Source organism: Pristiophorus japonicus, chromosome 11 (assembly GCF_044704955.1).
Source record: "Pristiophorus japonicus isolate sPriJap1 chromosome 11, sPriJap1.hap1, whole genome shotgun sequence".
Lineage (NCBI taxonomy): Eukaryota > Metazoa > Chordata > Chondrichthyes > Pristiophoridae > Pristiophorus > Pristiophorus japonicus.
The window spans coordinates 127,741,939-127,762,811 of record NC_091987.1 but is presented as its reverse complement, the minus strand read 5'-3'; the positions used below and the strand labels follow the sequence as shown (position 1 = coordinate 127,762,811).

The 20,873-nt window shown below is 47.5% G+C and overlaps 1 protein-coding gene across 1 annotated transcript in view; it reads left to right on the top strand.

Annotated features, from left to right (window-relative positions):
• Nucleotides 1–20,873, top strand: part of LOC139276276 (importin subunit alpha-4) — a 92,521-nt gene continuing 71,648 nt past the window's right edge. The window contains exons 1-2 of the mRNA XM_070894026.1: nt 1–131; nt 8,516–8,560. Coding sequence (XP_070750127.1) covers nt 63–131; nt 8,516–8,560 — 114 coding nt within the window. The 5' untranslated portion in view covers nt 1–62. The remainder of the gene's footprint in view (nt 132–8,515; nt 8,561–20,873) is intronic.

Here is a 20,873-nt window from a genome sequence, read left to right as displayed (position 1 = left end):
CTGGTATTTCGGGCGGTGGAACATTCTCCGGTCTCCTCGGCGGCGGCGGGCGGAGCAGCGCGATGGCGGATAGCAGCGGAGCCGAGAATCACCGCATTAAAAGCTTCAAGAACAAGGGCCGCGATGTGGAGGTGAGCAGGCCCGGGGGCGAGGGGAGGCCCGGGCCTCCGCGCGGCGGTTGTCGCCGGGCCCTGGGTCGCTGTGAGGCGGGGAGCGGTTCCGTCTCTCCCGGGCCCAGCACCTCGTGCGATCACCAGGTTTCCCCGGAGCTCGGGCTCCAGGCCCGGCTCAGCCCGACGGTGAGGCCCATGTCCGGGGAGCGGCCTCCCGCCCGCCGTCCGGCCCGCTTCATTCCCGCATCGAGCGGGGCCTCGGCGGCTTCGCATCGACCGGCAACAGCGGGCCCGCAACCGGGCCCTGGGCCCGGGCCCGCAAGGCAAGCGGGAGACGCCCCCCACGCACCCCACAGGCGTCTTCTCTCCCCCGCCCCTCGGTAGGGCGTCCCCCCCGTCAGATTCCCAGCTCTGTCAGATTTCTTCCCCACATCACCACCCCCCCCCCCCCGTCAGATTTCTCTTCCGTCCCCCCTCTGTCAGATTTCCCCCCCCACTGTCAGATTTCCCCCCTCCCACTGTCAGATTTCCCCCCTCCCACTGTCAGATTTCCCCCCCCCACTGTCAGATTCCCCCCCCCACTGTCAGATCCCCCCCCCACTGTCAGATACTCCCCCCACCCACTGTCAGATTCCCCCCCCCACTGTCAGATTTCCCCCCCCCACTGTCAGATCCCCCCCCCCACTGTCAGATCCCCCCCCCACTGTCAGATCCTCCCCCCACTGTCAGATACTCCCCCCACTGTCAGATACTCCCCCCACCCACTGTCAGATCCCCCCACCCACTGTCAGATTCCCCCCCCCCACTGTCAGATTCCCCCCCCCCACTGTCAGATTCCCCCCCCCACTGTCAGATTCCCCCCCCCCCACTGTCAGATTCCCCCCCCCCCCACTGTCAGATTCTCCCCCCACTGTCAGATTTCCCCCCCCACTGTCAGATTTCCCCCGCCCCCCACTGTCAGATTTCCCCCGCCCCCCACTGTCAGATTCCCCCCCCCCACTGTCAGATTCCCCCCCCCCACTGTCAGATTCCCCCCCCCCCACTGTCAGATTCCCCCCCCCACTGTCAGATTCTCCCCCCACTGTCAGATTCGCCCCCCCCCGCTCACTGTCAGATTCCCCCTCCCCCCCCCACTGTCAGATTTCCCCCCCCCTCACTGTCAGATTCCCCCCTCCCCCCCACTGTCAATATCCCCCCACCCCCCACTGTCAATATCCCCCCTCCCCACTGTCAGATTCCCCCCCCCCCACTGTCAATATCCCCCCACCCCCCACTGTCAGATCCTCCCCCCCACTGTCAGATCTCCCCCCCCCCACTGTCAATATCCCCCCACCCCCCACTGTCAGATCCCCCCCCACTGTCAGATCGCCCCTCCCACTGTCAGACCCCCCCCACTGTCAATATCCCCCCACCCCCCACTGTCAGATTCAGCCCCCCACTGTCAATATCCCCCCACCCCCCACTGTCAATATCCCCCCACCCCCCACTGTCAGATTCCCCCCCCCCCCCACTGTCAGATTCCCCCCCCCCCACTGTCAGATTCCGCCCCCCCACTGTCAGATCCCCCCCCCCCCACTGTCAGATCCCCCCCCCACTGTCAGATTCCCCCCCCCCCACTGTCAGATTCCCCCCCCCCACTGTCAGATTCCCCCCCCCCACTGTCAGATTCCCCGCCCCCCCCCCGTCAAATTCCCCCCCCCCCCGTCAAATTCCCCCCCCCCCCCCAGTCAAATTCTCCCCCCCCCCAGTCAAATTCTCCCCCCCCGTCAAATTTCCCCCCCCCCCCGGTCAGATGTCCCCTCCCCACCCCCATCAGATCCCCCCCCCCCACCTGTCAGATTCCACCCCCCCCCCCGTCAGATCTCGGCCCCCCCCAGTCAGATTTCTCCCCCCCCCCCCCCGGTCAGATTTCTCCTCTTCCCCCCCGGTCAGATTCCCCCCCCAAAATCAGATTTTTCCCCCCGTCTGTCAAGTTTTGCTCCCCCCCCGGGCAAGTCGCATTCTTTGCCACATCCATTGCATTTACTACAACAACTTGAATTTATACATCCCCTTTAATGTAGCAACACACCTGAGAATTGTTATCAGCTTCAAAAATTTGACACTGAGGCATTTGAGACATAAGTCAGCTGGCCATAAACTTGGTTAAAGAGGCAGGTTTTAGGGAGCATCTTAACTGAAGAGAGGGAGATGTGAAGCAGAGAGGTTTCGGGAGGGAATTTCAGCGCTTGGGCTTTAGGTAGCTGAAGGCATGTCCACCAATGATGGGGCAAAAGAAGTAGGATTGCTCAAGGGGCAAGAGTTGGAGGAAGCAAAGATCTCGGCGGGTTGTAGAGCTGGAAAGGAAGATTTACATTTATACAGCACCTTTCACGACTACAAGATGTCTCAAAGCGCTTTACAGCCAGTGACTACTTTTGCAGTGTAGTCACTGTTGTAATGTAGGAAACGTCACCAAGCTCATGGTCTGCAGGGTTGTAGTAATATCCGCCCTCCTGTATGGCTCAGAAACATGGACCATCTACAGTAGACACCTCAACTCGCTGGAGTAATACCATCAATGATGTCTCCGCAAGATCCTACAAATCCCCTGGGAGGACAAACGCACCAACGTTAGCGTCCTCGACCAGGCCAACATCCCCAGCATTGAAGCACTGACCACACTTGATCAGCTCCGCTGAGCAGGCCACATAATTTCCATGTCAGACACGAGTCTCCCAAAGCAAACGCTCTACTCGGAACTCCTTCATGGCAAACGAGCCAACGGTGGGCAGCGGAAACGTTTCAAGGACACCCTCAAAGCCTCCCTGATAAAGTGCAGCAGCCCCACTGACACCTGGGAGTCCCTGGCCAAAGACCACCCTAAGTGGAGGAAGTGCATCCGGGAGGGCGCTGAGCACCTCAAGTCTCATCACCGAGAGCATGCAGAAAACAAGCGCAGGCAACAGAAAGAGCATGCGGCAAACCAGTCCCACCCACCCCTTCCCTCAATGACTGTCTGTCCCACCTGTGACAGAGACTATGATTCTCGTATTGGACAGTACAGCCACCAAAGAACTCCTGTTAAGTGGAAGCAAGTCTTCCTCGATTCCGAGGGACTGCCTATGATGATGATGATGGTAGGAAATGCCTATTTGCACACAGCAAGCTGCCACAAACATCAATGCGATAATGACCAGATAATCTATTTTTAGAAACATAGAAACATAGAAAATAGGTGCAGAAGCAGGCCATTCGGCACTTCTAGCCTGCACCGCCATTCAATTAGTTCATGGCTGAACATGCAACTTCAGTACCCCATTCTTGCTTTCTCACCATACCCCTTGATCCCCTTAGTAGTAAGGACTACAACTAACTCCTTTTTGAATATATTTAGTGAATTGGTCTCAACAACTTTCTGTGGTAGAGAATTCCACAGGTTCACCACTTTCTGGGTGAAGAAGTTTCTCCTCATCTCGGTCCTAAATGGCTTACCCCTTATCCTTAGACTGTGACCCCTGGTTCTGGACTTCCCCAACATTGGGAATATTCTTCCTGAATCTAACCTGTCTAAACCCATCAGAATTTTAAACGTTTCTATGAGGTCCCCTCTCATTCTTCTGAACTCCAGTGAATACAAGCCCAGTTGATCCAGTCTTTCTTGATAGGTCAGTCCCGCCATCCCGGGAATCAGTCTGGTGAACCTTCGCTGCACTCCCTCAATAGCAAGAATGTCCTTCCTCAGGTTAGGAGACCAAAACTGTACACAATACTCCAGGTGTGGCCTCCTCAATGCCTGTACAACTGTAGCAACACCTCCCTGCCCCTGTACTCAAATCCCCTCGCTATGAAGGCCAACATGCCATTTGCTTTCTTAACCGCCTGCTGTACCTGCATGCCAACCTTCAATGACTGATGTACCATGACACCCAGGTCTCGTTGCACCTCCCCTTTTCCTAATCTGTCACCATTCAGATAATAGTCTGTCTCTCTGTTTTTACCACCAAAGTGGATAACCTCACATTTATCCACATTATACTTCATCTGCCATGCATTTGCCCACTCACCTAACCTATCCAAGTCACTCTGCAGCCTCATAGCATCCTCCTCGCAGCTCACACTGCCACCTAACTTAGTGTCATCCGCAAATTTGGAGATACTACATTTAATCCCCTCGTCTAAATCATTAATGTACAGTGTAAACAGCTGGGGCCCCAGCACAGAACCTTGCGGTACCCCACTAGTCACCGCCTGCCATTCTGAAAAGTCCCCATTTACTCCTACTCTTTGCTTCCTGTCTGACAACCAGTTCTCAATCCATGTCAGCACACTACCCCCAATCCCATGTGCTTTAACTTTGCACATTAATCTCTTGTGTGGGACCTTGTCGAAAGCCTTCTGAAAGTCCAAATATACCACATCAACTGGTTCTCCCTTGTCCACTCTACTGGAAACATCCTCAAAAAATTCCAGAAGATTTGTCAAGCATGATTTCCCTTTCACAAATCCATGCTGACTTGGACCTATCATGTCACCTCTTTCCTAATGCGCTGCTATGACATCCTTAATAATTGATTCCATAATCTTACCCACTACCGATGTCAGGCTGACCGGTCTATAATTCCCTGTTTTCTCTCCCCCTCCTTTTTTAAAAAGTGGGGTTACATTGACTACCCTCCACTCGATAGGAACTGATTCAGAGTCAATGGAATGTTGGAAAATGACTGTCAATGCATCCGCTATTTCCAAGGTCGTCACCTTAAGTACTCTGGGATGCTGGCCTTCAATCCCGTTAATTTCCCCAACACAATTTCCCGACTAATAAGGATTTCCCTCAGTTCCTTCTCCTTACTGGACCTTCTGACCCCTCTTATATCCGGAAGGTTGTTAATGTCCTCCTTAGTGAATACCGAACCAAAGTACTTGTTTAATTGGTCCGCCATTTCTTTGTTCCCCGTTGTGACTTCCCCTGATTCTGACTGCAGGGGACCTACGTTTGTTTTTACTAACCTTTTTCTCTTTACATATCTATCGAAACTTTTGCAATCCGTCTTAATGTTCCCTGCAAGCTTCTTCTCGTACTCCATTTTCCCTGCCCTAATCAAACCCTTTGTCCTCCTCTGCTGAGTTCTAAATTTCTCCCAGTCTCCGGGTTCACTGCTATTTCTGGCCAATTTGTATGCCACTTCCTTGGCTTTAATACTATCCCTGATTTCCCTTGATAGCCATGGTTGAGCCACCTTCCCTTTTTTATTTTTATGACAGACAGGAATGTACAATTGTTGTAGTTCATCCATGCGGTCCCTAAATGTCTGCCATTGCCCATCCACAGTCAACCCCTTAAGTATCATTCGCCAATCAATCCTAGCCAATTCATGCCTCATACCTTCAAAGTTACCCTTCTTTAAGTTCTGGACCTTGGTCTCTGAATTAACTGTTTCATTCTCCATCCTAATGCAGAATTTTGTTATGTTGATTGAGGGATAAATATTGGCCAGGACACCAGGGATAACTCTCCTGCTCTTCTTCACAATAGTGCATTGGGATCTTTCACGTCCACCTGAGGGGGCAGGCGTGGCCTCGGTTTAATATCTCATCCGAAAGCCAGCACCTCTGACAGTGCAGCACTCCCTCAGCACTGCACTGGAGTGTCAGCCTAGATTTATGTGCTCAAGTCCCTAGAGTGGGAACCCACAGCCTTCTGACTCCGAGGCGAGTGTGCTACCCACCGAGCCACAGCTGGCACTGGAGGAGGTTACAGAGAATAAGGTAGGGCGAGGCCGTGGGGAGATTCGAACGCAAGGATGAGAATTTTAAAATTGAGGCATACGGGTCCAGGGGCCAATGTGGGTCTTTGAACACTACTTTCACTTTCTCCTCCTCCCACAACAGAAAAATGTGTGGAGAGAGAGAGAACAAATGTTCTTGGAATAAGATAATGACTGCATTTTCCTGAAGTGATGTAGGCTGCCCATGTTGTGGAGGAAAGTGAGTTTGTATCTGATGCCAGAACAAGTTGGTTCAGAGACTTTCCTCTGTGGCTTCTTCATTAGCTCATCCTCTCCAGGCAGGTAACACCATACCCACGTTGAGTTGTCTCGCGTTTGCACATCAAACGCTTCATCCGCGGGTTAGTAGCCGAGTGAACGTTTGGTGCAAAGACACTTTTGCTGTTTTCTCTGTGGAAGCCTTTGTTCTGTTAGCTCATTGTAATGCTTGACGACTAGATTAAATATATCCAGTGTAAAGATGGTAGATACCTGTATAGCGTGTATTTCCTTGTCTGTCGCACTCAACGTTCTGCGTCACACTTTACAAAAAAGTATAAGGAAACGGTAAAATTCTTGAACATAAAATAATGGGGCTAGGATGCCTGCACTTTATTAACTGACCTCTGTATGAACTCACCCACGTCTCAACAGCGGACGCCTTTTAATTGTGCTCTTTATTCTCCAGAGATTTGAGCACAAAAATCTCGGCTCACACTCCAGTGCAGTGCTGAGGGAGTGCTGCATTGTTGGAGGATCCGTCTGTCAGATTAAACTGAGGCCTGTCTGCCCTCTTGGACGGACACAAGATCCCGTGGCACTAATTTTGAAAAAGACCAGGGGTCTTAACCCTGGTATCCTGGTCAATATTTATCCCTCAATCAACATCACTAAAACAGATTAACTGGTCATTATCACATTGCTGTTTGTGGGAGCTTGCTGTGCTCAAATTGGTTGCTGCATTTCCTACATTACAATAGTGACTACGCTTTGGGACGTCATGAGGTAGTGATAGGCACTATATAAATGTAAGTTTTTCTTTATGAACTGAACACTTAGTTATGAACAGTTGGGAGTTTGAAGGGATACAGGTCTACATTTTATATGGTATGATCTCTGATTTACCATGAGCAGTGTCATAGGACATGGATAAGTAATATATTTGATGGTGACTGAGTTTGTGTAGATGTCTACAGAGGCAAAACAATCTTCAGAAAAAAGTTCCTTACTGGAGCCAAGCTGAGGAGTACTTTACAATGTATAAAGTTCCCTGACCAAACAACAATTAAAGTTTGTAGTTACTTTAGTGCAACAAAGGGGCACAGCTCTTCCCCTTAGCACAATATGGAATAATGCTCCTGTTCTTATAAAACAGCATTTGAAAATACTTTAGTTGATACAAGAGCCAGAATGTCTGTAACCCTTAATGATCTTGCCAATCACAGTCTTAAAGAAAGAAAACCAGAATTTGTGCCTGCTGCTTTAAGAAAAAGTAAAATCTCTCTCCCGGTGTTTACACAACAATAGTCTTTGTGGCCTTGAATACAGTCAGTTTTGGACACTACTTTGCTCCTGAGGAAGGATTTAAAGGCCTTGGAAGGGATCATCATCATCATCATCATAGGCAGTCCCTCAGAATCGAGGAAGACTTGCTTCTACTCTTAACATGAGTTCTTAGGTCCAATACGAGAACCACAGTCCCTGCCACAGGTGGGACAGACAGTCGTCGAGGGAAAGGGTGGGTGGGACTGGTTTGCCGCACGCTCCTTCTGCTGCCTGCGCTTGAGTTCTGCATGCTCTCGGTGACGAGACTCGAAGTGCTCAGCGCCCTCCCGGATGTGCTTCCTCCACTTAGGACGGTCTTTGGCCAGGGATTCCCAGGTGTCGGTGGGGATGTTGCACTTTATCAGGGAGGCTTTGAGGGTGTCCTTGCAGCGTTTCCGCTGCCCACCTTTGGCTCTTTTGCCGTGAAGGAGCTCCGAGTAGAGCGCTTGCTTTGGGGATACAGTGCACTAGAATGATACTGGGGCTGAAAGGTTTAAATCCTGAGGACCAGTTGCATAGGACTGTGTTTCCTTGAGTAGAGAAGATTAAGGGGCAATGTAGTTAAGTTTAGGATGATTTAAAGGATTTGATCGGGTCGATAAACTATTTCCTCTGGTGGGAGGAATCCAGAACCAGGGGGCATTATCTTAAAATTAGATTTGGCAGTTCAGGAAGCACTTCTTCACACAAAGGGTAGTGGAAATCTTGAACACTCTCCCTCAAAAAGCTGTTAAGCCTAGGTCAATTAAAAAAATTCAAAACTGAGCTTGATAGATTTCTATTAGGCAAGGGAATTAAGGGTTACGGAACCAAGGCGGGTAAATGGAGTTCAGATGCAGATCATCCATGATCTAATTGAATGGTGGAACAGGCTCGAAAGACTTAATGGCCGACTCCAGTCCTTGAGTTCCTAAATGGACAGAGTTTCATCTTTCCAATAGAATAACACAAAGTGCATTTGATGGTCTGATGGTGCTTTTCTTGTATAAGGGTATCTTGTTTGCCACACTGTGAGCAATGCCTTGGAAGGTCTCTTTTTGTAGCACATTACTACCAGTGCAATTTGTTCAGCAAGCTGATTAATTCAGGCTGATGCCTCTTCTGTTGCAGACTATGAGAAGACACAGAAATGAAGTAACAGTGGAACTAAGAAAGGTAAATTATTCTGTTTTTTCTGAAGCTGCATCATTGTTCCTTGTGCCTTGAACGGTTTTAATGTATAACTAATTGATGTCAATCACTTTAATGAACCCGTGGGCTGCTGTGTGTTTGATGTGTTTCTAACTATATATGGGCTACTGGACCATGTTTTGGATCCTGTGAAACATGTGTACAGGCAACAAAAAAAAATAGTCTCTCTTACCCCCTTGCCTTTCACCAGCACCCTGCCACTCCCACACTGTGCCTTGTGCATCCCAGGTAGAATGGCTATGCTCCAGACACCATCCAGTGCTGTTGTGGATAGTGTGTCCTCTTGCTGTGTCTTGTTTCAGCTTTAGTGTTGCATGTAATGACTGAACTGGGGGGGTCAAGCTGAGTTCAAATACCTACTTTAGTCCAACTCACCTGCTCTTTCCCCATAGCCCTACAATATTTTCTCTTTCGAGCCTTTTGAAAGTTACTGCTGAATCTGCTGCCACCACCACCCTTTCAGGCCGTGCATTCCAGATCATAACAACTCACTGCATTAAAAAAATCTCTTCTCCCTTCGGTTCTTTTGCCAATTATAGGGTATCTTAAATCTGTGTGCTCTGGTTATCGATTCTCCTGCCAGTGGAAACAGTTTCTTCCTATTTACCAAACAAAACCTCCTTCATTTCGAACACCTATTAAATCTCACTTAACCTTCTTGACATTTGTCAAAAGTCTTAAATATTTTGGGATAATACTCTTTGTAGATTCAATGTATTGGTATGAGTTTGTGTTAACTCCTTTCACACGTTTACGGAAAACCCAGTGGACCACATGTGCAGGATGTTTGTGTTGTGACACAGCAGTAGCAAATGGCAAGCTGTCTGGTTAGCCGCTGGCTCCATAGGGTTAACAGAAGCAGAGGACCATCTTCTAGTGTCTTAAATCCAGGACATTTGCCAACATAACTTTAGATATCAGTGTCACTGGATATCTTTGTCTGGAGGTAGGACCCGAGATTAGAAGATGGTCACGCTAAATGGAGCTTACGATTATTAAATGCTTTACCTTTCATCTTGCAAGAGAAGCATGTGACTTTTAAGTTGTTCTGGATTCATTTACATAGAAAAACCCCACCTTTAAATTTCTCTGTAAATGCGCACGTCATGTTAAAAGCACCCTTCAAATAATCTTTGGAGGAAGGCGGGGAAGCAGCATATCGAAGTAACATAGATAGAAACATAGAAAATAGGTGCAGGAGTAAGCCATTCAGCCCTTCTAGCCTGCATCGCCATTCAATGAGTTCATGGCTGAACATGCAACTTCAGTAACCCCTTCCTGCTTTCTCGCCATACCCCTTGATCCCCCGAGTAGTAAGGACTTCATCTAACTCCCTTTTGAATATATTTAGTGAATTGGCCTCAACTACTTTCTGTGGTAGAGAATTCCACAGGTTCACCACTCTGGGTGAAGAAGTCTCTCCTCATCTCGGTCCTAAATGGCTTACCCCTTATCCTTAGACTGTGACCCCTGGTTCTGGACTTCCCCAACATTGGGAACATTCTTCCTGCATCTAACCTGTCTAAACTCGTCAGAATTTTAAACATTTCTATGAGGTCCCCTCTCATTCTTCTGAACTCCAGTGAATACAAGCCCAGTTGATCCAGTGATCCATCACTCAATGGCATTATGTTTGCTTGCAGCAACGTGTCGGATATACTTGTGACCTTTTACTGGTAATGGATCAGTATAAAATACAGGCTGGTCAGTGATGCATTTAAAGCTTATACAACCCTCAGGCCTCAGCTCTTGAGCACCAAAAAGTCCAAAGCTATCAAGACTGTGTGAAACTTTGGCAGCCTATATGTGATTTCTTTTTTACCTACCCAGTTTCTAATAGTTGGTCATCATTGCACCATAGTGAGTTGGCATCAGAAGCCAATAGGTCATTTGCAGTTAGTGCCTTATGTTAGGACAAATGTGCAGCATTGTGTCTGATAATAAGCTGTCATGATATATCGAATGTAAATTGTAACTTTGCTCAGCCTCCAGGCATTCAGGCACGCTATTGCTGCACGTTTAAAGTGTAGTTCTTGTGTGAGCACATTGTAGTGGACTCATTATTGGGGATGCAATTTGAATGTGCAATGATTGTCCTTCAGTGTACCCTGTCGCACTGAGATAACCATATTTAAAAAACCAGGAGATGAGTAATCACAACAGAATGAGCACTTAGATGTTTGCTAAATCAAAATGCTCAGAGATGTCAGTCAGGTAATTGAAAAGGGGCAATTGAAGCTTAATAAGTGCGTGGTAGACTATAGAAGAGTTACTGGTGTGTAGAGGTAATATTCTTTGAGCTTCATGGCCAGACACAGTGATATCTCCGGATTACGAGATCGGGTTCGAGATACTGAGCCTCACCACTTCGCTGTTTCTATTACAATCTCTGGACCAGACTCTGTCAGTTTGCAGTTATTATATCGTTTCTCACTTTTGCTGGAAGGACTTGTTTATATATAATGTGCTTGTCTGCTTTTTGACTTTCTTTGCAAAGCTTTGCTCTGTTTCTCCGATGTTTGTTTGTCTCTGGATAGATTGTGCACTAAACAGCCACATTGTTCCATGCCGAGCAGTGGCAGTAAGAATCGGCGTCCTTGCAGTTTCCCAGGTCTCTGTGCCCTCTCTGGTGGAAGTAGCTCTGTTGCCTTATCCTGATCCAAATTTTTTGTGCAATCCAAATTGCACAGCATCAGCCTTGGATCAGTGGTCGCATTCTCACTTCGGAGTCAGAGCTTGTGGGTTGAAGTCCCACTCCAGGAATTTGAGCGCATAATTTAGACTGGCACTCCAGTGCAGTGCTGAGGGAGTGCTGCACTGTCGGAGGTGCCGTCTTTCGGACGAGATGTTAAACCTAGGCCCCATCTGCCCTCTTTAAGTGGGCGTAAAAGATCCTATGGCACAATTTCGAAGAAGAGCAGGGGAGTTCTCTCTAGTGTCCTGACTAATATTTATCCTTAACCAACACCACTAAAAACATAATGGGTTATTATCTTATTGCTGTTTATGAGACCTTGCTGTGCACAAATTGGTTGCTGCTGTTCCTACATTGCAACAGTGACTATATTTCAAAAGTACTGAATTGGCTGTAAAACGCTTTGGGACATCCTGAGATCACGAAAGACGCTATATAAATGCAAGTCTTTCTCTTCTTTCTCATCCGGGTATGGGGAGTGTACACTAGAATTGTGCGTCGTTGTGATGTATTCCAGAGGCATGAAACGTTCCTTCCTGCGAGCCTTTTATACCGGTGATCGAGTTCTGCTGCAAATCCTGTCATGGATCATTTTAAAACTAAATGGGTTAGGAAAGGTGACTGCAAAAGGTGGTCTGTTTCATCATACTGTGTTCTTGTTGAGATTGGTGTGTTGCACATCCTTCATTGATGACATAGACTGATACAGCACAAAAGGCGGTCATTCGGCCCATCTTAGAAGGAGCTGTCCAATTAGTCCCATTCCCCCGCTCTTTCCCCAGAGAGTTGCCTCCGTTGATTTGGTAATACCGAGTGAAATCCTTGATTGCCGTGTGCTATTTAGCATAAAGAAGGGAAATACAGAAATGCTGGCTTGTCAGAGCCACAGACAGCTTGGAACATTTTTGATGGTAGAACGTGAGGGAAATAGGAAAGGCAAGATGTGTGGCAGTATTCTGTTGAACTGAGGCGCTTTGCGTGAGAAATGACTGTCTAAGTGATTTAAAACACAGCCAGAGTGTTGGGATTCAAAGTGCTTCTTAATCATAGTGTCTTACAGGACAGAGTCATTTTAACAGGGTTTGTTGATGACATTTTATTCATCATCAATTTGGCAGTTGTATGTGGTTTAGCTGGAATCTGTGCCCTCGGAAGACCCTTTAAACGTGTATGCCTGCAGAACTTTAATGTAACCACAACCTGTGCAGAGGGCTGAGACCCTCTGAAGCGGCAGTGTGGTGCCACATGGGGAATACCTGCAGTTTGTTTGACCAGGTTTTAAAGGTGCTCTTATTTTAATAAAAACATAAGCACGGGCTTGCATTTATATAGCACCTTTCATAATTACGTCCAAAAACACTTTACAGCTGATGAAGTACTTTTGACGTGTAGGCACTGTTGTAATGTAGGGAAATAAGAACATAAGAAATAGGAGCAGGAGCAGGCCATTTGGCTATCGCGTCTGCTCCGCCATTTAATAAGATCATGGCTGATCTTCGCAGTAGTCAGTGAGGTCCCACAAATGGCAATGGAATGAATGACCAGATAATCTGTTTTTAGTGATGTTGGCCAGGACACGGGAGAAGTCACCCACGTCTTCAAATAGTGCTATGGGATTTTTTTTTTTACATCCACTCGAGCAAACTGGCGAGGCCTTGGCTTCACGATTCATCTGAAGGACGGGTAGTGCTCACAGTTTGTTATAAGCATCAATGCCCAGAACACGCTCCTGGCAGGGAGGATTAAAATCTGAGCCGGGTGATATAAATAATGTACTGCCTGGTTGGGATCGTCTGTAGTTAACGGTCTCGCACCAGTAGCTACAGTACAAAAGTTCTGTCGGCTTCCCGAGAATTGAGCACGTAATCTCGGCTGACAGTCCAGTGTCCAGCTCCAGAGTGTAGAGCTATTGCAGTGCAGATTAGGTGTATGTCAAGTGATGGCCTTGCTTTAGTTACAATCGGGAACAAAGAAAACCATTATACTTAAAACATTAATCTCGTGGTCACATTGGTTCTATGCGCTTAGACATTCATCTGATCTGGAATAATAAAAGTAATCCTGAATGAATTGGACATGAATGCTCTATCTACCCAGCCAGCTATAGCAGTAGGTATGATTAGAGTGCTGAAGTAATCTTGTTTTTTAATGAAGGTATCTGTTTTTGTTTTTTTAAAAGCCTTTAGCGTACCGCGCTGTGGTTTACTGGGGCGGACCCCGTGCCGCGATTTATCGGAGCCGACCCCGTGCTGTGGTTTACTGGGGCGGGTCCCGTGCCGTGGTTTACTGGGGTGGACCATATCACCACCTTGGAAGTGATGAGTATGCTATTTGCTGCGTTTCTGAGAGTCAGAGATTAACTTTGTCGTGTGATGTGACCATGTCAATCATCAGTGTTGAGGCTCTTGATTGTTTGACAAACGAGCTTCTAAGTTGCTTTTTCAGCCAATTAAAGCCCAATGTCTAAAAACAAATTTCTGCAGCCTCCAAAATTGACATGGTAGAAGGAGCAAATTAATTGATGGTTTTAAACCCCTCCCCCCGCAAGAAAAAAATAGTTGCAGAAAAGATATATTTGGTTTGTTTGGTTAGGTAGAGGGAAAAAGAGTAAAACCAAGGTTTTAAAAAAGGAAGGTCTGAAAGGGGAGAGCATGGAGTAAGTTGGCACAGAGAGACGGCTGTTTAAGTGTCTCTACTAGCAGTCTTAAGTGTTAAAAGTATTTTCTACCATGTAATGTACCAATTCAGCCAAGAGGGCATGTAAGAATCTACTACGCCTCTATCCCAGGTTATAAGCATGAATCAGTGGACTTGCATTTATATAGCGTCTTTCATGATCTCCGGGTGCCCCAAAGTGCTTTATAATCGGTGAAGTACTTTTGAAGTGTAGTCACTGTTGTAATGTAGGAAACGTGGCAGCCAAATCTCTCTCAGCAAGCTTCCACAAACAGCAGTGAAATAAATGACCAAATAATCTGTTTTAAGTGTTGATTCGGGATAAATGTTGCCCAGGCCACCGGGAGAACATTTAGGAAAGCGTTATGGGATCTTTTACATCCACTTGAGAGAGCATCCAAAAGATAACCCCTCTGACATTGTGCATGAATCCCAAAAAGTTAGTTTGCAGATGCAACAGGTAATCAGGAAGGTGAATGGAATGTTGGCCTTCATTGCGAGAGGGATGGAGTACAAAAGCAGGGAGGTCCTGCTGCAACTGTACAGGGTATTGGTGAGGCCGCACCTGGAGTACTGCGTGCAGTTTTGGTCACCTTACTTAAGGAAGGATATACTAGCTTTGGAGGGGGTACAGAGACGATTCACTGGACTGATTCCGGAGATGAGGGGGTTACCTTATGATGATAGATTGAGTAGACTGGGTCTTTACTCGTTGGAGTTCAGAAGGATGAGGGGTGATCTTGTAGAAACATTTAAAATAATGAAAGGGATAGACAAGATAGAGGCAGAGAGGTTGTTTCCACTGGTCGGGGAGACTAGAACTAGGGGGCACAGCCTCAAAATACGGGGGAGCCAATTTAAAACCGAGTTGAGAAGGAATTTCTTCTCCCAGAGGGTTGTGGATCTGTGGAATTCTCTGCCCAAAGAAGCAGTTGAGGCGAGCTCATTGAATGTATTCAAATCACAGATAGATAGATTTTTAACCAATAAGGGAATTAAGGGTTATGGGGAGCGGGCGGGTAAGTGGAGCTGAGTCCACGGCCAGATCAGCCATGATCTTGTTGAATGGCGGAGCAGGCTCGAGGGGCTAGATGGCCTACTCCTGTTCCTAAATCTTATGTTCTTATATATGACAGTCCAGCACTCCCTCAGCACTGCCCTGGAGTGTGTGCTCAAGTTTCTGGAGTGGATCTTGAACCCACAAGCTTCTGACTCCGAGGAGAGTGTGCTACCCACTGAGCCAAGGTTGACATATCATAGAAGGTCTGTGAGTGTGACTGGGAATTGGTTTCCCTTCCACCTCTCCATAATCCTGTTGGTAAGCTTCTGTACTAAGGATACCTCCTTGTAATGGCAGAGCTGAGCCCAGAAGCTTGCCATGTCGCTGTGTGCCCTAAGTGCACTTGTGCCTGCCCAGTTTTGCGGTGAGGGATTTGCTGGGAATTTCACCTTTGATTCCCAGCTTTAGCTGAGATCAGCCATGCCATTACTCAATGAATATACTGTAACCGCAAGGTTAGATCTTCAATCCTTGCTGCGCTAGTGGGATTTTCCGACCAGTTTTCCCCAGCACCCATCTTTGTGGTTTGCCTCGAATTGTTGGTTTGTGCTGAATGTAGGCAGAGGAACAGAGTAAGCCATTCAACCCCTCAAGCCTGTTCCTCAACTCCATTAACCCGTCTTTGATCCATATCCCTCGATACCCTTACCTAATAAAAATCTTTCGATCTCGAGTCTTGAAAATTTCAATTGACCCCCAGCATCTACAGCCTTTTTGGAGGAGAGAATTCCAGATTTGAACTACTTTATGTGGAAAAAGTGCTTCCTGATTTCACTCCTGAATGGCCTGATACTTAACGTTGAGATTGTGTCCCCTGTTCTGGGTTCTCCCACCAAAGGAAATCGTTTTTCTGTATCAACCCTATTGAATCCCTTTTATCATTTTAAACACTTCAATCAGATCATCCCTCAACCTTCCAAGCCAAGCCAAGATTATGCAACCTGTCCTCATAATTTAACCCTTTAAGCCCTGATATCATTGTGTTGCAGCAAGCAGAAAGAGAGAAGAAACAACTTTCATTTATATAATGCCTTTCGAGAGACACCTTGGCTTCACGGCCAATGAATTCTTTTTGAAGTGTGCTCAATCACCTTGTAGGCAAACGCAGCAGCCAAGTTGTGCACAGTGAGGCCCCTACAAAAACCAGAGAGATAAATGACCACTTAATCTGTTTTGGTGGTTTTGGCCAAGGGATAAATGCTGGCCAGGACAGAGGAAACGTTCATCCCATCAGTCTAAACTGGATCCAAACGTGGCTGTTCTGGATGATGAAACCACGGATTCCTAAAGTGAGCTGGTAGGATCAGTATCTACAATAAAATGACAAGTTGACTAGCAGTGCCGATATATGTTTTGACATAATTTCACTCTCAGCTTTGATATCTATAAAACTAGCAAAAAGGAAGAATAACTGACCCCAATCCGACTTGTAAATTTGAGCAATTCCTCTGCAGCCAGTCCTGGCCCGGACTGGTCCCTGCCTGACCCGGACTGGTCCCTGCCTGGCCCGGACTGGTCCCTGTCTGGCGGTCCCTGCCTGGTCCGGACTAGTACCTGCCTGACCCAGACTGGTCCCCGTCTGGCCCAGACTTATCAATGAGACAGTCCTTGGCCTTTGTGAGGCTGGTGTCACTGCTGTTCTGATACTTGCATTGCAACTACACTGGGTCTGCAGACTTTGCACACATGGCAACTAGCGTGGATCTGTTTGTCTTTCCTCCCATCCTTCAAGTACTCTTTAAGAACAAAATCCTCTTGTGCTACCCTGGATGAGAGGAGAGTCTGCCTCTTCTCTGACATCTGCTAGCAGTTGTGAAAGCCCAATGGGCTGATTGTATGAATGCTTGCAATATAGACACACACTTTTTTCCCCCCCTTTTTATATCTTTCTGGAGGAGTGTCTGTCATCAGGTTGTTTCCCAGGAATACTGGTCGATGTAAATGCTGATCGCCGTGCGCTGCGTTGATCTGCAGTCATGTCCACACTGCAGTAATAATAGCAGTGCAGTCCTTTGCAGGCTTATTCACACATTGTCTGCTGTTGATCATCAGGCCCGGTATGTGTTGTACTGTTTTAAAGCTTTGTAAGTGGGATTTATTTTGTTTCCTGCTCCATTCGCTGATTATATGATCGTATCTGCTACTGAACATCAGTCCTTTTTTGGAATTCTTTGGCGTGTTCTAATTTTTTCTTTTCAACTGCCCAGAATTTGTGTTAGAGCTGCCAAAATGAAATTAAGTACTTTTATTTTTAAGAAAAGTTTTATACAAACTTGCCATTTTATGATCCAAATGTCCAGTTAGTCTTGCTTTGTGCAAATCTGCCGTACACCCTGCACGCCCGATAGGCTTTGTGGAATTTGGCACATCAGAACAGGAGAATATCAGCAATGGAAGGCCATTATGTCTAATAAACATAAAATTATGTACATCATGTATTTATATAGCACCTTTAACATAGCGCTTCACAGGAGAGTTATAAGAAAAAACAAACAAATGTGACACCGAGCCACATAAGAATTTACGGCAGATAACCAAAAGCTTGGTCAAAGAGGTGGGTTTTAAGGAGCATCTTAAAGGAGGAAAGAGAGGTAGAGAGGCGGAAAGGTTTAGGGAGGGAGTTCCACATCTTGGGGCGGAGGGAGTTCCAGAGCTTGGGGCCTAGGCAGCTGAAGGCACGGCCACCAATGATGAGCAGTTATAATCAGGGGTGCTCAAGAGGGCAGAATTTGAGGAGCGCAGGCATCTCGGTGGGGAAGATTGTGACCATGGAGAAGTGGTGGTGAGGTAGAGCTGGGTGTCATCAGCCTGAATGAGGAAACTGACGCTATGTTTTCAGATGATGTCGCCAAGGGGCAGCATATAGATGAGAAATAGGAGGGGGCCGAGGATAGATCTTTGGGGGATACTAGAAGTAACGATGCGGGAGTGGGAAGAGAAGCCATTGCAGGTGATTCTCTGGCTACGATTGGATAAATCAGAATGGAACCAGGCGAGTGCAGTCCCACCCAGCTAGACGATGGTGGAGAGGCGTTGGAGGAGGATGATGATGGAGTGGTCAACCGTGTCAAAGGCTGCAGACAGGTCGAGAAGGATGAGGAGGGATAGTTTACCTTTGTCACAGTCACAAAGGATGTCATTTGTGACTTTGACGAGAGCTGTTTCGGGACTGTGGCAGGGCGGAAACCAGATTGAAGAGATTCAAACATTGAATTCCGGGAAAGATAGGCACGGACTTGGGAGGCGACAACACATTCAAGGACTTTGGAGAGGAGAGGGAGGTTGGAGATGGGGCGGAAGCTAGCAAGCACAGTGGGGTCATGAGTTTTATTTTGAGGAGAGGGGTGATGACGGCAGATTTGAAGGAGAGGGGGGCCATATCTGAAGAGAGAGAACCGTGAACAATATCGGCTAACATGGGAGCCAGAAAAGCAAGTTGGGTGGTCAGCAGTTTAGTGGGAATAAGGTCAAGGGAACAGGAAGTGGGTCTTATGGACAAGATGAGCATGGCGAGATCAAGAGGGGAGATCAGAGAGAAACTGGAGAAAGATGTGAGTTTAGGGCTAGGGCAGGGGGAGCCTCAGAGGAAGTTGGCCCAGTGGGCTTGGGAAAGGAAGGGAACTCGCAGAGGCAGCAGATCGGACGGTCTCAATCTTTGAGACAAAGAAATCCATGAGCTCTTCGCACTTGTTGGTGAGTGTGGAGGAGACAGGGGAGAAGGGTTTAAGGAGACGGTCAGCAGTAGAGAATAGTCACCGGGGGTTATCTTTACATTCCAGAATGGTCCTGAAATAGTGAGCAGTTTTTGTAGGCAAGAGTACGACCCGATAATGCTTTATGTGGTGCAGCCAGATCTGGCGGCGAATGGCTAAACCAGTTGTTCCCGCACATCCGTTCTAGTCTGCACCCCTTGGACTTGAGGGAGTGAAAATGAGGCCTGTACCAGGGGGAACGGCCAGGGTGAGAGTCAGTCATGGTTTTAATAGGGACTAGGGCATCAAAGGTGGTGGTGAGGGTGTGGTTGAGCAGATCGGTGGCTGCAGAAAAGTCATGGTGAAAGGAGGGCCAAAGGCTGGACAGTTTGGAGTTGATAAGTGCAGTTGTAAGGGAGTTTGGAGAGAACTATTTCCAGGGGCGGATGCAGAAGGGAGTAGGGTTAGGTGGGAGAAGGGGGATGTGGATGGAGAGTGATACAAGGAATGGTCAGAGATGGCCTTATCTGCAATTGATACGGTAGGAATAACGAGGCGAGGAGAGATGGCAACGTCAAGGGGGTAGCCTTGAAAATGGGTTGGAGAGTTCACATGGAGGGAGAGATTAAGGGAGGACAGGCAAATAGTGAACTCACAGGAGAGAGAGCATGATGAATTGGGATGGAGGTTGAAATCATCGAGTATGCAAAATCGCTCTGTGCAGAGGCTGAGGGACGATATCATGGCAATAACATTTTTATCGTACTTGGTTGGGCGGTAGAGAACGAGAATTTTAAATGAGAGGCGAGAATAAGCTGAGATGTTCAAAAGAGGAGTAGGGGGACAGACCAAGGTATGCTTTGGTGATGATAGCCGCACCGCCACCATGGCGGTCTGGGCGGGACAAGTGGTGGAAGGTATAGCCAGGCGGGGCGGCTTCGTTTAAAGGTAAGATGTCATCATCCCTCAGCCAAGTTTCTGTAGGGGCCATGATATCGATACAATCATCCACAATAAGCTCATGGATGGCAAGGGCATTGTTCGCAAGCAAACGGACATTCTGCAAGGAGATTCGAAGAGGATTGGTGATGGCTGATTCACTGCCAGCATACACAGGGTCAGCGCTTGGAAGGATGAGTTGGATGGGGAGGAGATTGGTAAGGTTAGCTCCCTGCTGGCAAACTGGGCGGTTAGGTTGGTGACCGCGTAGGATGGAACAGTTGGGGTTGTGCCCGTGAGGAGAGTGCCACGATGGGCCCTTCGGCGAATGCCAATAGAGGCAGAGAGGGAAGCTGCAGGCTTGTCTAAAAGGGAGTTGAACCTGGGATGGCAGCAGGAGAGTAGGAAGGTCGAAGAGTAATGAAGGGTTGGGGTAGGGATTTTAGGAGGACAGAGTATCCGAGAGAGGAGAGATGAAAGGCGGCGTGACGACAGGAGAGAACGGTCAGGGCGGGATAGAAAGAAAAGAGAAATCAGGAGAAATAAATGGAAATAGAAGTGAAAGCTCGGGTCCGAAGCGGCAGCCAAAATGCGTACAGGGAAAAACTCAGGTTACCATAGGCTATGTTACATAGTTACATTCCCCACAACAGGAAATGTACAGTTTTGAAATGCAGTAAAACTGTCACAACAGGGTGCTGTTACATCCCTCCCTAGCTGGTGACAAGAAATTAACTGGTCATTTGAGTCTCCCAAATTTGGTCGTACACATGAGGTATAACAGGCATTAATAGGTTAATAGGTCAACTATAGAGTGCAAAACCTTCCTCTGTCTCTCTTGTTGACGATGGCAAGGAATTATTTATTGCCCATCCCAAACTGCTCTGAGGGCATTAAGAGTCAACCAAAATAGTGTGGACATGTTTGTAAGACCAGGTAGGGGTGGCAGTTATATTGGACAGTGACAGTTCTGTTACTTAATGCAGCATTGATGTTAATGAGCTGCTACAAATTCTCCCAATAAGATCACCCCTAAAAATGGAATGCTTGTGTCTGTGGATTTTGTATGTGGGGAAATTTCTCCTATTCCTGAGTTTCTGATTCATTACATTGAGGGAAGGGAGAAAAAGTCTCATTGCTACTTAGCTGGCATATAGTCAGGGGGTGGGGAAAATATCTTGAACACAGCAGTTACGGTCCCTTCTCTGAAGGATA